A 20,019-nucleotide genomic window follows, 5' to 3' on the forward strand; every position below is an offset into this window, starting at 1 on the left:
GAGACAGAGCATGAACGGGGGAGGGTCAGAGAGAGAGAGAGACACAGAATCGGAAGCAGGCTCCAGGCTCTGAGCCATCAGCCCAGAGCCCGACGCGGGGCTCGAAACCACAGACCGTGAGATCGTGACCTGAGCTGAAGTCGGACGCTTAACCGACTGAGCCACCCAGGCGCCCCTAAAAGTACATTTTAAAAAATGCTACTGGGAGAAATAATACATATTCAAAATACTGGAAAAAATCATAAACACTTCATATTTTTCAAAACTACAAAATAAGACCTTTGTAATTTAAAACTTTTTTAAAGTTTATTTATCTATTTTTGAGAGAGTGTGTGCACAAATGGGGAGGGGCAGAGATAGAGGGAGAGCGAGAATCCCAAGCAGCCTCCTCACTGTCAGCACAGAGTCCATTGCGCAAGGCTTGATCTCACAAACTGTGAGATCGTGACCCGAGCTGAAATTGAGTCAGATGTGTAGCTGACTGAGCCACCCAGCACCCCAAGAAATTATGTAATTAAATGGCTTTATAAAAGATAAAGAAAATACTGGAATTCCATGCCAGTGTTACTTTAATGTGAAAGAGTATCTTTTCATTCTTCATTTCCACCATGTACCAGATTGGGATCATTTGATATAATCTACCTAGTAGGTATTCCATCTTAGTAAGATTATGTTTGTCATTGTTATGACACTGGAGAATATTTCTACACAGACACCAGGTAATGTTGAAATGAAAATGTTTATTTAGAAGTCATAATGTCCAAATAGGCAAAAAATAAATACTTCTCAGACATTTGTTATTTTACACAATCCTTCTCCACTTTTGTTGTACATTAATGCAGTTTATAGAACACCCACAGTAATATGTTCTCCCTGAATAGAAATAATCTCCTTTCCTTATGAATATCCTGAAAGCAGATATATAATTCAGCCATTCCAAGATTGTAAACTTCCTCTTGTTAATAATTCTCTGCTATCACCAAATATGTTAATAACAGTCTCTCATACATGAAACCTTTGACACATTCAGGAAGTGTCCGTTTCTCACTGAAAGAAATATCTGCTTTCACATTGGTAAAATATATTTATGTATTCCCCGAGTACTGCATCACATAAAACGGAAAGTGGCTTCATTTTCCATTTATATTAAGAGGAATCTTCAAAATGTCTTGCTAGTTCACTGTGTTTCATTTTCTCTGTGAATAGTTCATCAAATACTCTCTTCTGCTTTGAAGTAAAGTAGTTTATCCAATCACCCACCGCTCCTGGAAAAAATTGGAAATGTATCAGAGAAGAACCAATGTAAATGTACAGCATTCACAAAAGCAATCTGCCAGATTTATAATAAAATACGAATGATTTCATTTCTTGGTGATAAGAAGATGGGGGTTATTCTTTTCTTCATTTGTTATGTGTTGCTTTTAATTTCCACAGTAATGGTTGTATGTTAATATTTACAGTTTAAAAAGTTATTTCTTAAAAAGAAAAGAAGATTAAAATATATAAATAACCTAGGTTTTACGACAGCAAGCCAAGAAATGTCTCACCTAAACTTAGTTGAAACATAAAAGCGACAAAGTGGACATGATGTCACTTCTTTCCCTGTCCTGTGCACCTCTGAAGCGGTAACTGTGCTAACATACCACAGGTCCGCGTAATTGCTCTCTCTCTCTCTCTCTCTCTCTTAAATTCAAGTACACTTAACATACAATGTGATAGTGACTTCTGGTGTAGAGTATATTGAGTCAACAACTCTATACATTATTCAGTATTCATGACGATTAAGTGTACTCTTAATTGCCTTCACCTATTTCATCTTAATTGGTCTCCACTGGGTTCCACTGAGCATCAAAACTTCCTCATTTCTCTGTATTATAATCCCTCCCAATCTCTCTGTTTCTCTCATCTTTGCTTGTTTCACCTTCCTTCGCACATCCTTTTCTAAATTTTCTGTCTCCCCTTTATCTTCTCTCTCCCAATCCTCCTAATCTTTTTCTTGACCCTCCCATATCATCTTGCTCTTGTCCTCCATTTTCAAACTTCTTGGAAGAGTGGTCCTTATTTGCTGCTTCCTTTCTTTCTCATCTCTTCAATTCCCTTAATCTGGCTTCCACTGACACCACTATGGAAGACACTCTCAGAATTCATGAATGATAAACAAACAGCCATGTTTTATCCTGGCCCTCTTTGGAATTCTGGCTGATTTCCTTTCTTGGCTTGTCTTGGGTTGTTTCATTCCTATTTATGTTAGCGTCCCTAGGGCTCCCCCTTCTAACCCTTTCTCCACAATCCTTTCCAATCACCCTGAATAATTTTACCTAATTCCACAAACTGCTGATGGCTCCTAAACTGACTTCTGAGTTAAGATCCACCTGACCGTGGCTCATTGCCACTAGCCAAATTATGCCCCTCAGTGTTTTGTACCTGGATTATTACAATAACCTCTTACTGGACTTTATGCCTCTGGTTTCATCCTCTTCTAATCAACTTTCCACCTGACTATTATTTTCACGTCCCTTCTTAAAAGAGCAAATAGACAGGGATGGGGTGGGGGTAAAGGACCCCCTCATAATGTCCATCAGAGCTTTTGTTCTCTGGCGCCAATCTTTATCTCCCTCATTCTGCTCCACACATCATATACCACTCTCGCACAGAAGACTACCTGCTCTTTCTAGAAAATACAATGCAATTCCATAGTGGTTCTGAGCTATCCTTGCTGCTAGCTCTTGCTGGAATGTATTTCTTCTCTGTTATTTTCCTGGCAAAGTTTTGCTCATGATTCCAGTCCCCAATCCAATGTCATCTCCTCACCTACTCTGCTAGGAAAAAATTCTCTCTCCCTTACTCATGTTGCTATTCATATTTGTTTATACTACTGGTATAGCTGTTATCACCTTGTATTACTGTCTAGATTATGATTTTCTGAAGGACAAGACTGTATTTTATTCAATTTTTGAATCTTAGCACTTAGAAAATACTTATTAATAAATATTTGCTGAATTAAGTTCTCTCCTCCCTCTCAGCCCTGCTTTTGTAACTATAAGAAAATAAAAAATGAATCACCAAAAAAGACAAAAGTAATTTGCAAACTTAAGGCAATATCTGATCCATGTGAGTTAGCAAAAAATTGCTTTAGAATGAATTAAATTCAGATGAACCAGAAAATGGAAAACACACCTTTGTGTTTTCTAGTAGGAGATCTGAGTACCTAAACACAGAAAATTTTGCCATTATAAGTTATGAAAATTTTGAAAAATGTTAAAACATTTTTCTCCCATATCTGGATTAAAACTCACATGGGTTTCATGTCCACCTGGGTGGCTCAGTTGGGTAAGTGTCTGACTTTGGCTCAGGTCATGATCTCACAGTTCCATGAGTTCAAGCCCTGCACCAGGCTCTGTGCTAACAGCGTGGAGCCTGGAGCCGACTGTGAGTTCTCCCTCTCTCTCTCTCTCTACCCCTCCCCTGCCCCTGCTCTCTCTCTCAAAAAAAAATAAGTAAACATTAAAAAATATTTTTTAAAAACTCACATGGATTTCAAAACAATTCTATATCCAGATGTACCCAAACTACTTTCAAGTTAAATGTTAGGAATTAGTGGAGAAGATTCATTTCCTTCTCTTTGGGTTTTCATGCAGGGGAATGTCCTTAGATAACACTTCCAGCTTCTCTGTACACCCCTGACTGGTGCAGGGTGAGTTATTTGGTGAGTTTGGAAAAATGCACTGTCAAAACTCATCAGCTCCCTTCTCTCTTCTGAAGAAAACATGTGTCACATACTGCTCTCTACCATGCACTAAATGGGCTGCTTCAGTGCAAGGACAGAACTGCATTTGATTGTGACTAAGCAAGCATGTTTGCAAAACTTAGGATAAGTTGTTAACAAATGCACTAGGCTGCAGACCTGAGGAACATTCTTCAAGCAACTTTATTATTTCCATCTGTTTGACACCTGTGTCTCTCTCAACTGGTTCCTAACTGGGCATGGAAATCTCAATGTCTAGAAATAATGCAATTTGAGAACTTCATTTAATAAGTGTTCACTGAGGGATAACGATGCACAAATCCATTGTGCAAGAGATAGGGTGCACAATGGTGAAATGAGAGATTTTTTAAAAATGGTAAAATGGAACTTCTTCCAAATATAAGCCCAGGCAAAGCACCACATCCCGTTATGACTTACCTTTCCTAAATACCAGGTTCCTATTAGTTGTGAGGGCACAGATGGTATGATTTGGATCACAGTTTTCTTTGGCTGCATTATTTTTCATTTCACTGAATGATGTTTTCCGAGTAATCTTATTAATTTCACTGTCACTCACATTTATACCAAGGAAATTAATTATTTTCTTTATGCTTTTAGAAAGATCCTGAGCAATAAGAAAAAAAAAAGTTTTTTAGAAAGTGTAACTCATCAAAACACCAAATTAATTCCCTGTAACATGAAAACAGAATTTACTGATGTCCTGTTTTAACTTTACTTGACTTAAATTTTGATTGTTGAAATATTAGAAAGGACTTACTTTCTTCATTTCTTCGTAGAATATAATTAGAATGTTTTTGTCATTTTTGTGTTCTTCCCAGCTTAAAACATGATCAAACCAGGATCCATATACAACTAGAAAAAAAAAGTGAATTGTGTTAATATTAAGCATCATGACTTGGTGTCCCAGGGTCTTCCCATTTCAGCAAAGTATGCAAAGTAAGGCACACAGGTATCAAACTTTCAGGTGAAAGAATTTTACTTAAGAATTTTTGAATGGTGGTCGCCTGGGTGGCTCAGTCGGTTAAGCATTTGACTTTGGCTCAGGTCATGACCTCACAGTTCATGAGTTCAAGCCCCGCCTCGGGCTTTGTGCTGACAGCTCAGAGCCTGGAGCCTGCTTCTGATTCTGTGTCTCCCTCTCTCTCTGCCCCTCCTCTGCTTGCACTCTGTCTCCCTCTGTCTCTCTGTGTCTCTCTCACACACACAAATAAACATTAAAAAAAAAAAAAAACCTTAAAGAAGAATTGTTGAATGGGGGCACCTGGGTGGCTCAGTTTGTTAAGCGACCAGCTCTTGATTTCGGTTAAGGTCATGATCTAACAATTTGATTTGTGGGATAGAGCCCCACGTTGGGCTCTGTACTGACAGCGTGGAGCCTCCTTGGGGTTCTCTCTCTCTTTCTCTCTTTGCCCCTCCCTACCTTGTGCACACACATACTCTCTCTCTCTCTCAAAATAAATACATGTTAAAAAAATTGTTGAATCACTCTATTGTACATCTGAATCTAATATAATGTTGTATGTTAACTACACTGGATTTAAAATGAAAAAAAAAGCTAGTTATATATGTTAATACCATGTCTTCTTCAGTAACAACGTGTCATTCATTATCTATGAAGAAACTTACAATTAGGTTTAATAACATTAACTCAATAATTAAAAATTAAATAAGATCTTAAATATTTTTTAAAAAGTTTTCCTTAGAAGAGCTCAAATTAAAAAAAAATACTATTTCAACTGAATACAATATTGTGAAATGAAGCTGGGTTGCTATACCTTTTAATACGGTTGTGGTGTTTTTTCTTATTTTCGGTAAACATCTTTTTATACTCAGAAAAAATGACAGCAGAAATGCAGAAATACACATTTTCCCAATAAATGTGTTCTGATAACTACTTTGGATCTTGGGAAAAATAAAGAAACATTGAGAATTTATTATTTTATTCCTGTAATGTCACAGGCTTTTTATAAGTTCTTAGCATAAAACATTTATAAACTTCCTCAAAAAAAAGGAGGAGGGAGAAAAGAGTTCTATTCACTCATCTTAGTTTAAGGCTGAAAAATACAGTGTTAGGGATTTATCAGTAGTTGATACTATCTCTTTACTGCTTTGCTAATTTTACAGTCCTAAAAATATCTCCAGGGCTTGAGACTAAAATATTACCATGCAAAATAAATGATCGGAAGCAGTGATGATAAAAAACAAAACGTGAGCACCTTGCTGTCACCACAGAAAGTTGACTAGCTTGACAATCTAAAGTGTGAAACATAGTAACCTAAAATACTACATATACATCTTTCCATGCATCCTTATTATCCAAAGATTTAATACTAGCTAATGCCCAAATTATAAAAGAGCTACTCTACTAGCAATTTTCTGAAGATCTGATGACTATTGATTCATTTAATAAGGATTTATTAAGCCATTAGTGTCTGCCAGACATTGCAGTATATACATTTTGAACATTAAAGTTTTGCATAAATTGAAGTCTACTTAACTCCAAACTAACTGTAATTTTTCATGGCCTCAGTTCCCAAGGAAGTTAAGGGCAAGAAAATAACCATAAGGCATTCTTAAAACAAGACCTTCTGGGACTGCAATGGTGTCATTACAGTGTCAGCCCAGTTTTCTACCCCATTGGCCCAAAAGGCGGTACAATAAGAATGGGTGTCTAGAAGAACTGTCCTGATACACCAGTTATCAGCATTCTCACTGCTATTTCAGGGACTTGCGCAATACTTGATCTTAGAATTACTCAAATTACCATATCAGTTTTAAGGAGTTTTTCTTTTCTTCTCCTCCTCCTCCGCCCCCCCCCCCCTCCCTTCCTTTCCCCTTCCCCTTCCCCTTTCCCGTCTTCTTCTTCTTTTTCTTTTTTTTATAAAGTAGGCTTTATACCCAGTGCAGAGTCCAAGGCCCAAGGTGGGGCTTGAACTCACGACCTGAGGTCAAGACCCTGAGGTGAGATCAAGAGTCAGATGCTCAACCTACTGAGATCCCCAGGTGCCCCAAGGAGTTTATCTTCTAAGGATGGCCAACATTTACCCAGGAAGAAACACATGGTGGGATAAGATTGATTCTTCTCTTATTCAAATTTAAGAAGTTAACTAGTTTCTAGTACCCCAGACTACACTCACAGACTCAACCTGCGTCACCGCCTCCTCTCAGCAGCTGCAGCCCATCCCAGCCCTGGTGGATGACATCACCACCTAGAGTTGCTGATGCTATGGAAGCCCTCAATACTGTCAGGGGGAACCTAGGCTTCTGTGACTTGCAGCTGGACAGGAAAAGAGGCCTGGTGTCACATCTGGTGGTTATGTGTAATTGACTTGGCCCATTATGGCTTTTCAGCAGGAAATGCATTCCAACATACCCCAAATAGATTGAAGAATAATCTGTTGGATCATAGCCTGATCATTGTTTGAGAGCAGCTATGCTATTATTAACTAATTAATTTATACTCCATCTTGTTCCAGAAAGACTTAAGCCAGCCAAAATTGTCTTAAAGAAGTAAGCTGTCATGCCTTCCTTACTAATATAGAGAATTACACTTTTCATTAATTCTTTAATCAGAATCCTTATTATCCAGACCTATGGCCCTAAAGAAAAAATAACTTCTGAAACAGAGATGTAAAGTATTTCTTTTATGGGAAATGCTTTTCTCCACATCCTCCACTTAATTACAGAATTATACCACCTCCTGTCCTTAGGCATTCAGCATCCAGTCTCTTAATTTTGGTTCAGTTTATGATCTCATGGTTTGTAAGATCAAGCCCCATGTCTGGATCTGCACTGACAATGCAGAGCCTGCTTGGGATTCTTTCTCTCCCTCTCTCTCTCTGTCCCTCCCTGTTTGCTCTCTCTCTCTCTCTTTAAATAAACAAATAAACATTTTTTTAAAGTCCCTGAAGAAAATCCCTGAAATACAGTCACATATATTTAACAGAAAAACAGACAACCTTATCTTATAAATAGTAAAAAGTGAGGCTACTCTTCCCACCCAAGTAAATAAATAAAAGCTTTAGTGATTCAGTGACTATCCCCAAGTGTCAACAGGATTTGCCCAGGCTAGATTATCCGATTGTATAATACTTACATGGCAGATCCCTTTGCAATTAAAAATCTTAAAAATCTATTAACATACCTAATAAGGCATAAAAGAATCATCTGGAACCTTTTTTCCATCTGCACTGCCCTTCCCAGTGTACTCAGCTATGACTCTGGATAATGTTGTAGCAAAGGTAGATGCCCTATGACAGCTAGTTTGCTTCCCTGCATATGGATGAGGTTGCCCTCTTTGTGGCTACACTCACAGAAAAATAATCTCTACAACAGGAGCACTAATAGGCCTGCTTTTCCCTGCCCTAGTGAGGCCATACCCAGAGGATGCTTTTTGTCTTCTAGGTGCTGCAAAACAATAGAGATGTGGCCATATTAGAGCTCATGCAGCAGTGAGAGACGTAGTGAGCCCCAGTTCATAATAACTGGAGACAAACGTGGCTTTTCTTTTCTTGAGAAAAAGCAGACTCAAGATCTGTTTTTTTTTTTAAAAATAATTTATGTATTTAAACTCTGCTTATTCGAAAAATGGAATTGAGGCAGAGTGAGGCATGCTAACTATCTTCAAATATTTAAAAGGCTATCATGTGGAAGAAGAATTAATGATGAGGACAACAGCCTTCTTGCTTGATGAGTTATGCCACAGCGCTAAGAGCAAAGATTTTGGAGCTGACACCTGAATTTAAATCTGGGCTCTGCTCCTTAGTAGATATGGATCTGGACAAGTTATCTGGCCTCCCAACATCTGTACTTTCCTCACCTGTAAAATGAAGGTCACATCTAGCTCCTGTGTCCTTGTGAGGATGATATGAAATCGTGTTGCACTGCACTTAGCTAAGTGTCTAGATCACGTCGTAAGATTTTTAAAAATTTTTAACAGTATTGAGATGGAGTGTGTTGTTTGGGGGCAGGAGCTGGGGGTGTGAACCCGTTGTCCAAGTTAAGAAGTTCAAGTTTAGCCTGCAATATTCTTGGGGATACTACAAAGGTGATTCAAACATCAGGTGGGTGTTTCAATCAAATGACCTTTAATAGACCTGTCATTCCCAAAACTTTATGATTCTACTAAATGTTTGCAAAAGAGGAGCTGAAATATTGTGAGCATAGCATATTCTTCCATAGAGAATACAGCAAAAGGAGTGTTACACTCTGTTGCTAGTGAGTTCCCTAAGTCCTCATGTTAAGGTTATACTTTCTGTGGCCTCTCTTAAATTAACAAGTAAATGCTTAACAATCTGCAAGTGAAATAGTGAAACTAACAATTAAGAAGATTTACCTCCAACCCCCTAGAGAGATAAGACCCTGTGGGCACACACCCTTTCTAAATCATGCCTCTTCTACATTCTGCACTGTCTTGGTATATTATTTTGGTTTAATGAAAGGTTTTGGAAGTCAGGCTTAGAAACTAATGTGTGCACGTGCATGTGTGTGTGCGTGTGTGTAAGTGCTCCAGACACCAATGAGTCAGGGAAAAATGAATAAATTCAAAGGTCATTCATGGTCATGCAGAACCGACATACACTGCACAGCTCAATCAAATGACGTATCATTGTAGTATTTTCAGGAGAAATTGCTTTCTGTTCATCTTTATAAAGACAAGTATCAAGATGCCTAATTCATTTGTTTTATTTGGGGAATGTTCTTTCCCTTTTGCGGGGAAGGGGGAGTTTAGGATTTTTTGCGTGTTGTTTCTGTTGTTTTGGATTTTTTTTTTTTTTTTTGATAGAGCGCAAGAGGGGGAGAGGGCACAGGGAGACTGAGAGAGAATCTTAAGTAGGCTCTACATTCAGCATGGAGCCTGACATGGGGCTCGATGCAGGGCTCATTCCCGCGACCCTGAGATCATGACCTGAGCCAAAATCAAGAGTCAGAGGCCCCAAGCCACCCTGGTGCCCCTGTTTGTGTTGTCTTATTTTCCATGTGGGTATACATAAGGCATGTTTCAGACTGCATGTCTAAGCTTCAGCTGTATCTTGCTAAACTCCAATTAATGCATAATTATTTCACTGACAAGACTGACGGTATATGCAAAAAGAGTGATACTTGATCAGAATTAATCTGTTTTTAAAACATTTCAACCAGCTCAATAAGTAATTGCAAATACGTACCACTCGTGGGTGATAACAAAGACTGAGGAAGCAAAGTGAGAAAGAATGGCTTAGAAGCAAAAGAATTATCTATTCAAGTGTATTTCTGAAAGCAGGCCATTAGGGTCCATTTAAACTTTTGGAAAATGCTTTTGTGTTGAGTGGAACTGTATATTATGAATAGAAATCATTGTTATATTTACCATCCCCTCTTAGGAAAAGCTCTAGAAATCCAGCCCAGGTTTCAATGCCAGGGAGATTGGGATTATCTCTGTAGTAGTGGAATAAAGAAACGGCTGTATCCTTTGGATTCCTGACAATGTAGATAATCTGTTAAAACAAATTAGTTTATTTTTAGATGGAATAGCCCCAAAACAAAGCATTTTCTAAATGAAAGCAACCAAATCTACCTGTACAAACCACAATTTTTTGCTAGTTTACTCAGATTATTAAGCATAGATTCAGGCCAGTGTTCCTAACTTAATGTGTGTACGAATCATCTGGGAATCTTGCGAAAAAACAGATTCTGATTCAGAGGATCCAGGATGAGACCCGGCATTCTGCATTTCTAACAAGCTCCCAGATGACATTGGTGCTGCCAGCCACCGACCACACTTTCCCAATTTATGTGCTACATGTGGCCTTATCTTTTTAGCAATGGACATGAGAAACCCTCTATTAATTTGTAGGACAAGATTACTTTTTTAATATAAAAAACTTCTAACAGAAAAAATTTTTAGTAATTTTGTAACACGACTTAAGTACACTAAGATTTCTTATAAATTGTCTATTCTTATTTATAAGAAGAATGATGTTTTGGAATTGCATATTTCTACAATTTAATCCCCCACAGAGTAAGGAATCTGAGCTACCCTCCTAATTGACAGAAATGCTGCAACTGCAATCTAATTCAATTTAATAAATATTTGTTTGGTACCTCCAGTAGACCAGGCGGAGTGGAAAGTTCAAGGTCTGAGAAATATGACTAGTAAGACAGAAATACTACCAGCTTTCTCAAAACTTGCAGTGAGGTGAAGGAATGCAGTGTTATGAAAGATATAATAGGGACATACAGAGTGTAGTAAGAGCTTCTGAAAAACCTCAGGAAACCAGTGCGAGACACTGGCTATAATAGGACTATCTTCGATCATGGTCATGAGTATCAGATGTCCCACTTGCTCTTAAATTCATAATCAGGTGTACACATTTTATGTAGGTTATGAAGTGTTTACTGAGTTATGCTGAATGTAGCTATCTTTCTGTACTGTGTCCATAGTCCAGGTATTGTTATGTAGCTATCTTTCTTTCTGTAATGTGTTCATAGTCCAGGTGTCGTGTAAGATCCACATGAAGAACACCTGCTGCTCTTTACATGAGAGATGTGCAAAGGCCACCGTGCACAGAGATGAAAAGCCACCTTTACCTCCCCTTTGCCCCCATTATCCTCTCTTCATCTCAAGAGATAATTGAGGAGTAACTCAACACTTCAGGCTTTCTTTAATTGCTCTCTGCATCCTGAGCAGATTCACAGAAACCCAAGGCTCTGAAAGCAGTTTAAAAATCCATTCACTGCCTTAACAAAAAGAGATAAAGTGGCAGAATCTTAAGCCTTAGCCATCCGGTTGGAATTTTTTATTTGTTTGTTTTGGTAGAGAGAAGAGTATTTTAGGGTCTTTGGAGAATACCCAAAGTTACCTGTCAGTATTATCATTGGGAAAGGCAATGCAAGCTATTAATACATAATACATATTTTAAAATAATGTATTCTGGGGTCACTTGGGTGGCTCAGTCAGTTAAGTATCTGACTTCAGCTCAGGTCATGATCTCTTGGTTCCAGGGTTGGAGCCCCGTGTCAGGTTCTTCGCTGACAGCTCAGAGCCTGGAGCCTGCTTTGGATTCTGTGTCTCCCTCTCTCTCTTTCCCTCCCCCACTCATGCTCTGTCTCTCTCTCAAAAATAATTAAACATTAAAAAATATTTTTAAAAAAGAATGTATTCTGTAATTATGTGTAGTGACACATGTTAAGTAGAATTATTGTGGCAATGATTTCACAATATGTAGTAATATCAGGTCATTAAGTGGTACATCTGAAACTAATACAATGTTAGATGTCAGTTATACTCAATAAATACACAATATTCTAAGAAATATTAGGGGGTGGCTAAAAGATATGAAGGGAAGGTAGAATAGTTCTCTGAAAAAAATTAAATATTAATTAATATCATGATATGAACTAAAAGCATAAATTTAATGTAAGAGAGATTGGAAACAAAAAAAGGGGGGAGACAAAGATAAGGAACAAAACAGGAGTCTAAGTAAGATTGAGAGTAGAGAAACATGGCAAGAAGAATTGACTATCTGACAGACCCTGCGGGAGCACGGAAAGTCAGCATCAACCCTAAGCTCTCAAGGCTAGGGAGGTGGCAACAGAGGGCAGGTAATCATCTTGGGAAACCAGGTGCAAACAGAGACTTTCACTTCCCATTAGGGATGAAAGTGACAGATCAAGAAGCCAAGCCCAATTCTATGGTAGTCTCAAGCCTTTGCCCTTACCCACTGATCTTACCTTGCATTGTTTTTGTTTGATATTCATAGGTAGCATGTTGTAGCTCAAATGTGTTGGAATAACTCTTCTCTTACGATACATGTTTAGCTCTTCAAATTTAGAAATGTCTCCCAACTCAATAGGAGATGTTAGACTCATGCTAACATTGGGAATGTTCTCAATGACTTCTGCAACCCAGTGAGTACCTTCACACAAAAATAAAACAAAATGCATTTTTAAATTAAGTGATACTCTTGATGAAATAAATATAGAAAATTAGCATGATTTTATAAGAGCTATGAGTGCATTAATTTTCCTATAAATAGTTATTATTGTTCGACACTCACTGAAACCTGTTTGAACGCTTGAGATGATAATTCACTTTTCAGGAAGAATCACACTTTAAAGAGCATGAAGAGACCTTAAAACTGCATAAGCCATTTCCTCAGCTTGAAATACTCTTCCATGCTACCCTACTTCTAGCGCCTTCTCCAGTTTGCAAATACACAGGTCTTTCCATATACAGTTCCTACTGGTCCTGCAAGCTCATGCATCTTGCTGTTTTATATACTGTCTTCTGAGTCCCTGCTCTCCTGGCACAATTGTTTACTCTCTCTGTCCCTCCAAAGTAGCACTTACCAGAGTAGAAATGTCATTGCTTATATTCATGTCCATCTCCCCACTCCCCCCTGGAAGATAGACACTGGATCTTATTTTTTTGTGTGTGCAAACACAGAGTAGTGGTGTAGACAAAGCACTTGAACAAGGAGCAAATGCTATATTCAAATATCATAAAGACACAATCCTATACTACCATGAAGTCTGGAAGGAATATCACTTTGTGTTTATGTGAAGCAAATATGGATGTGCTCCAACATTGTGGACAACAGTAAGCTGGAGCCCAGAAGTAGAAGTTTGGTAGGGAGGATGCTTTGCTGATTTGAAACCAATGTTTCTAAGAAGTTTAAATCAGGCCAGTGTCCACTTATCCCACTGTAATTCCAGCTCCAAATTTGTTACGACATTAATCTATAGTTGAATAAATATTTAGAACTTAAACATGGTTCTCATTTGCACGATATGTTTTAAATTAAAGACTATTTTAGATTATAATGTTAATAGGTCAAATATTTATAATATTAATATAAACATGACTAATATAGCAATGATATTTCTATCATTTTCAAAAAGTATATTGATATATTCTGGCGAAGGAAAGAGAATACAGTTTTGTGCTGCCGAAGAGACCTCCGGACCTGGTGAATGATGCCCATTTACAGGCACCAACACGTACAGTGGAAGCTTTATATATGGTTGTTTATACAGAGTATAAACTAGCCACTTGCTCAAAGAACTTTAAAAGTCTCATAAATTACTTTCTGAACTAACATATCAACTTAGGGTAAGGTATATTTACTCACAGAGTGACCTGCTACATAGAATACTGAGATTTTCTGGAGGCAATCATTTAATTTCCATTTGCAGCAGTATTTTCCAATAAAAGAGTTATGTATGTGATTTATGTTTATTCTCAAAAAACACACCTGGAAGATCTGGCCCTATGTGAACTCTGTGAGGGCCTCTTGGGCCTGACAGAGTCAGATACGTGAACTAAATGCAAACATAATTGGAAAGGGTTTAAGCTCTTAGTTGCTGACCCATCCCAGCAGGTGTATGCCCCTCTGCACATGTCTGGAAATCGCAGCTAGCAGTTAGATATTATACATCCTGGTCACCTCTCAACATTAAAAATAATATCGAATTAATTTTGACTATTCCCAGGATGATATTATTCATAATGGTCCTTTCTTTCATGTGTGTAATATGTGGAAATAAACTTTGAAGAATAAGGCATAAAATTTAACACTAAAAACACTTACATTTGTTTTTATTAGCCCAGGAGAAAAAATTATTCATTTATAAATCAATGATTAAATATGAATTGAACTAATACTATTTGTCGCCATGCCTGGTATAAATATGAAGAGTATACATATGAATATGTAATGTTACAGATATTATGCTTATTATATATGTCAATATCTGTACGCTTTATCAAATAGAAACAAGATCATAGTAAAAGCTCTAATTCCTCCAGATGAATTTTCTCAAAACACAGTTCTCAATGTTCTAATGTCAAACTTTTTCATTAAAATAAGCATTTAGGGTCTCTTGGGTGACTCAGTTGGTTAAACATCTGACTTCAGCTCAGGTCGTGATCTTACAGTTTGTGGGTTCAAGCCCTGTGCAGAGCCTGGAGCCTGCTTCAGATCCTGTGTCTCCCTCTCTTTCCACCCCTCCCCTGCTTGTTCTCTCTCTCTCTCTTTCTCTCTCTCCTCAAAAATAAACAAATAGACATTTAATAAAATAAATAAATAAAATAAAGTAAGCATTTAGGATACTTAAATGTCCTATGAAACAATTCTGAAAAATAAATGTTTTATAAAAATATTATTATATTTCTTCTTATTTCTTACATTTCACATATTTAAAAATGTATTTATACATTTAAAATACATTAAAATAAACTTTACCTGATTTTGGGTAGGACACCAGAAACACATCATCTTCTCTTGCATTGAAAAAATCCAGGGACTTTAGAAGTTCTTCTGAACACATAGTAGAATAGAGGATCCCCTTGAATTTATGAAGAACACTTGACTGCTTCTGGAATGGCATCTTTCTTCAAGTCAATCAAAAAGTATTTACTAAACACTAACTTTACACAAGGCACAGAACAAGGATGGTCCTTGATGTCAATCCTAGCTCAGTGGCAGTGTAATCCTAGAATTACTAAGCTAGAGGAATCTATATATACGCTTTGCAGCTCTTTACAAGAGTAATTTTTAAACCATAACTAAGCCAAAGTCTACTGTGAAAATAATATTTTTCTTGATAACACATGTTACAAAATATTTTCTTGATAACACATGTTACAAAATATTACCTCCCAACTTGACATTCAGAATAGTTTACAAACAAAGCTATCAAGATCTCAGAATGTAATTATTAAACAAAGGGACTAGAGTTATTCAAATCCTTTTGCTTTAATAAGGAAAGACTTATAGTGGCTATCATGGATTACGTCACTGTGGAAAGGACTAGAAAAGTTGAACTTCGTGTTAATATTAACACATAGTAGAGGAAGTAGCTAATATGTATTGCGCTGCAGGAGGAGGAGAGGAGTGGTGCAAGAAAATATAAATTTTTCTTAGAATTGGCAGATAAATCTGTGGCTAAAAATAAACCTTGCAGGAAACACTTTAGGAAAGATAACACAGAAATCAGGAAACCCAATCCAGAAAAAAGACATCTTGAGCTTTGATGTATACATGCTGAAATAAACAAATTTTTGTCTGAGTCATTCTTTGCTTTTGTCACTAATATTGTTATATTCTGGATTAGATTAGATATGGCAACAAAGTGCCCAATTACTTCTGTGACCCACAGTTGAATCTTTTTTGTTTACTTTTCTAATCATCAAAAGAAATGTATATCAACAAGGAAATGACCAACATTTTAATTGAGCATAAAAAAGTAGAGGTCTACTGTGAAGAAGTAATTGAAGAAGAAAGATATTTATGATAGTGGCAGAAATGAAATCCAGAATAATCATACACATAGAAAATCCCAAAGAATCTGAAAACAATTAGAATGAATATGTAAATTGAGCATGGTTGCTGGATTATGAGGTCAATACTTGAAACTAAACTGTATTTTTATATTCTAGCAAAACCAACTGAAAAATGAAATTTGAAAAACACTACTATTTATAATAATATGAAAAAAACCCTCAAATCTCTAGAAATAAATCTAATAAAAGATGTGCAAGTCACTGAAAACTATAATTACTGAAACTGGTTAAAGAAAACCTAAGTAAAAGGAGAGATATACCTTGTCCATGGACCAGAAGACTCAATATTATTTAAATGTCAAATTCTCCTTATTGATCTATAAAGTCAATTCAGCTCGATCAAAATCCCAACAAGTGTGTGTGTGTGTGTGTGTAAATTGACAAACATTTATATGGAAACACAAAAGCAGAAGAATAGCCAACGAAATCTTAAACAAATCTGTAAGACTTAAATTATCATTGATAATTTAAGCTTACCATACAGCAACAGTAACTAAAACAGTGTGGCCTGAGCCCAAGGATACATAATAGATAAATGGAACAGAATGAAGAGTACGGAAAAAGACCCACACATAAATTGTCACTGGATTCATAACAAAAGTATAATTCAGTCAGAAAAAGATGGTCTTTTTAATGAATAGTGCTTGTTCATTTGGATCTATATGGGGGAAGAAAAAATCTTACCATACACCATATTAAAGAAAAATTCAAGATATATCACAGAATTAAATGGGAAAAAAGCTTTTAGATGAAAATATGAAGTATATTTTCATGATCTTTAGGCATATAAAGGTTCTTAAATATGATACACAAAAGTGCTAACCATTAAAGAAAAAGTTATACTTGTGATTGATTAAATTAAGAGCCTCTATCAATTAAAGGTCACTATTAAGAAAGTAAAAAAGCAAACCACAGAACTGGAAGAAAATAGTGTAATTACATATATTCAACATTGTACTCATTTCCAGACTCCTTAAAGAACTCCTAGTAATCAATAACAAAAAAATCAAACAACTCAGCAACATAAAAAGAGCATACCCCTGAGTAAACCTTTGGAAAAGTGTTCCACATCATTAGTTGCTGGGGAAATGGAAATTAAAATTAGCATTATGGGAAGATCCACTCCCACACTGTTGGCATGAGAAGCTCTGTGGACCCTCTCCTTGAAGAAACAACCAGAAATGATGACAGTTCTTTTAAAAGTAAAATAAACATTTAAAATCTGTAGAAATGGGGATCCCTAGTTGCTCAGTCAGTTAAGCATCCGACTTCGGCTCAGGTCATGATCTCATTGCTTGTGGGTTCAAGCCCTGTGTCGGGCTCTGTGCTGACAGCTCAGAGCCCAGAGCCTGCTTTGGATTCTGTGTCTCCCTCTCTCTCTGCCCCTCCCCCACTCATACTCTGTCTCTCTCTGTCTCTGTCTCAAAAATATATAAACATTAAAAAAAATTAAAATCTTTAGAAATGGTTCAAAATCAGAAGCAAATGAAGAAACATCTATTCAGGAAAATATTTGCAAATCATATATCTGGTAAGGGACTTGTGTCTAGAATATGTAGAGAACACTTACAAGTCCATAATACAACAGCCTTATAAAAAAATGTGTAAAGTCTACACTGTTAAGTATGAGTATAACACAGGTCCTGGGAGAGGCTTACAGAGAAAGGCTGAAAAGTAAAGGTAAAGGAACAGGCTGCATCTTGGAAGGCCTTTGCACTGAACTAAGAAGTCTGAACATTGTCCAGAGAGCTATGGGAACCATCAGAGGTCTTAAGCATTGAGTGAGAAGATCAGATTCCATATTAGAAAGACTCATCTGATAACAATATGGAGGTGGGCTGCAGCTGATCCACACTGAAGGCAGAAACTGAAGGAGAAGCAAATAAGAAGAAAATAAGAGCAGATGCGACAGTGCTTCCCAGGTAGAATCTCTAGGAATTAGTGGCCAATTAGATAGAAGGGATGAGGGAGTGAGTAAAATCACAAATGTGGCAATCCCACAGGCCAGCTTCAGTTTGCAGATTTTGTGTTTATTTTGCCATTTACAAAGTTACATTTGAACTGTGGTGGCTTGTTCAATCCTGTTTGCTTCAGTCCTCACCACTCCCTGTTCTCCACGACCCTGCTGGACTTTACCCGCCTGGTTCCTGAAGTAATGACTTTCCTAGACAGTCCTTTTTTTTTTTTTTTTTTTTTTTTTTTAAATGTTTGTTTACTCTGGGGCTGTTAGGAGACACATCAGATGAAGAAGGACAAAGGAACTGTGGGGTGGGTGACTTCATTCCTCTCCTCTGACACTGACTCTGCCACTGTTCCCAGCCTCCAATCACACCCACTGCCTTCCCCAAGCTTTCAACTGACTTTTATTGGTTTTTCTGCAGGAAAATCAAGAAGAGAGGAAGAATCTAGACTTTTCCTCTCATAGATGCCTTGAAAACATTGAGAAGCTATGTTATATATCTACTAAATTCCATGTCAGATCTAATCCTCATTGCAACATGGCTGGAATGTAGGATTACTTTTGCTGTACATGTAAGTAAACTGAGGCAGTTTATGTAGGACAGGTTGCCAATATGCTTTAGAATACTGCATTGAAGTTTCTTTAAAGAAAAAAAGATCATAAACCAGGGCCTCATTCTTTTCTGAAGCCATTTGACTTTTTTTATAACCTTCATTTAATTTTATGATAGATTCAGAGGTATATTCACCAGAATTTCTGACCAGCAAAATATAGGAATTACAGTTGATTCATAACTTTGCCAACATATGGTATCATCACAGTTTACTGGTAAGAGTATAAAAATTGGCTACAAGCATATTGGAAAAACTGTTTGACAGTATCCTATTTGTCTATTGCTGGTTATAAACCATTATAAAATGTAGTGATGTAAAAGCAACAATTTGCTTTCTTTCACAGTCCTGTGGGTTGACTGTGCTCCCTTCAGTAGTTCTTGCTTCAACCTCTCAGGCATCATGCTCATCACCCCACTGATGGTGTAGAGCCTGCTTGGGATTCTCTCTCTCTCTCTGCCCCACACTGCATGTGCTCTATCTCTTTCTCTCTCTCAAAATAAATGAATAAACATTTTGTTAAAAAAAAATCCTGTTGCCTACGTATGAGGTCTGTGAGGCACACACAAGTTTGGTTTGACAGGCCATTGCTGACCAGTGGTAGGAAGTAGTGGATTTTTCTGAAGACCTGACTGGGCCTGACATGCAAGAGAGCTTGATCACATGGCTGGCAGTTGATTCTGGGTTTTTACACTGAGCCGAGATGGAGCTGTCTATCAGAGTGCTTATACATGTGGTCTTACAGTCGGCTGGTGACTATTGAAAGGGAGTATTCCGAGAGTAAGGGTTCAAGAGACCTAAGCAGAAACTGTTTCTTACAACCTAGTGCTGGGAGTCATGTGACATCAGTGACAGTCTATATACTCAGTTATACAGGGTTAGCCAAGACTCAGTGGGGGAAAGGACCACACAGGGCATGAGTCCTGGGAACTGTAGCTGACTGGGGGCCATTGTGCAAAAGTAGCTCTTGTAGTCTTTTCTGATTTCCAGTGTTTCATTTTCCTCCTAGAAATAAAATGTTCTTGCAACTTTCCCAAGACCTTCAGGTCTCACTCCATTTGTTGTCAGGGTCAAGCTTGAAGTCTGTGATCTCCCTTTCTAAACCAGGTCCAGATATCAGTGGAGGTCCTTGGGTCCTGTCCCTCTGCTGAAGCTCCTCAAGCACAGCTACTAGACTACGATTCTCCCAACCTATAGACTTGTGAGTTAAAGTGACAAGTTTCCTTCTCATATACAAACAACCAACATACAATAGTAGGACAGGAACAAGGTACAAGACATTTTAATTTAAAAGACAATGGACAGGAAGCACATGGCTGTCAGAGAACAACAGAAATTTTATTGAGTCTATTCCTCC

The 20,019-nt window shown here is 37.4% G+C and overlaps 1 protein-coding gene across 1 annotated transcript; it reads right to left on the reverse strand.

The window, feature by feature from the left end:
• Positions 1 to 791: 791 nt before the first annotated feature.
• Positions 792 to 15,338, reverse strand: LOC125920400 (sulfotransferase 6B1-like). Its single transcript, XM_049627603.1, has 6 exons — positions 14,992 to 15,338; positions 12,479 to 12,663; positions 10,116 to 10,242; positions 4,524 to 4,618; positions 4,184 to 4,370; positions 792 to 1,265 (listed from the first exon to the last, which is right to left on the reverse strand). Exons 1-6 carry the CDS (start codon positions 15,134 to 15,136, stop codon positions 1,147 to 1,149), a joined length of 858 nt encoding a protein of 285 aa, XP_049483560.1. The 5' UTR covers positions 15,137 to 15,338; the 3' UTR covers positions 792 to 1,146.
• Positions 15,339 to 20,019: the final 4,681 nt, after the last annotated feature.

Source organism: Panthera uncia, chromosome B4 (genome assembly GCF_023721935.1).
Source record: "Panthera uncia isolate 11264 chromosome B4, Puncia_PCG_1.0, whole genome shotgun sequence".
Lineage (NCBI taxonomy): Eukaryota > Metazoa > Chordata > Mammalia > Carnivora > Felidae > Panthera > Panthera uncia.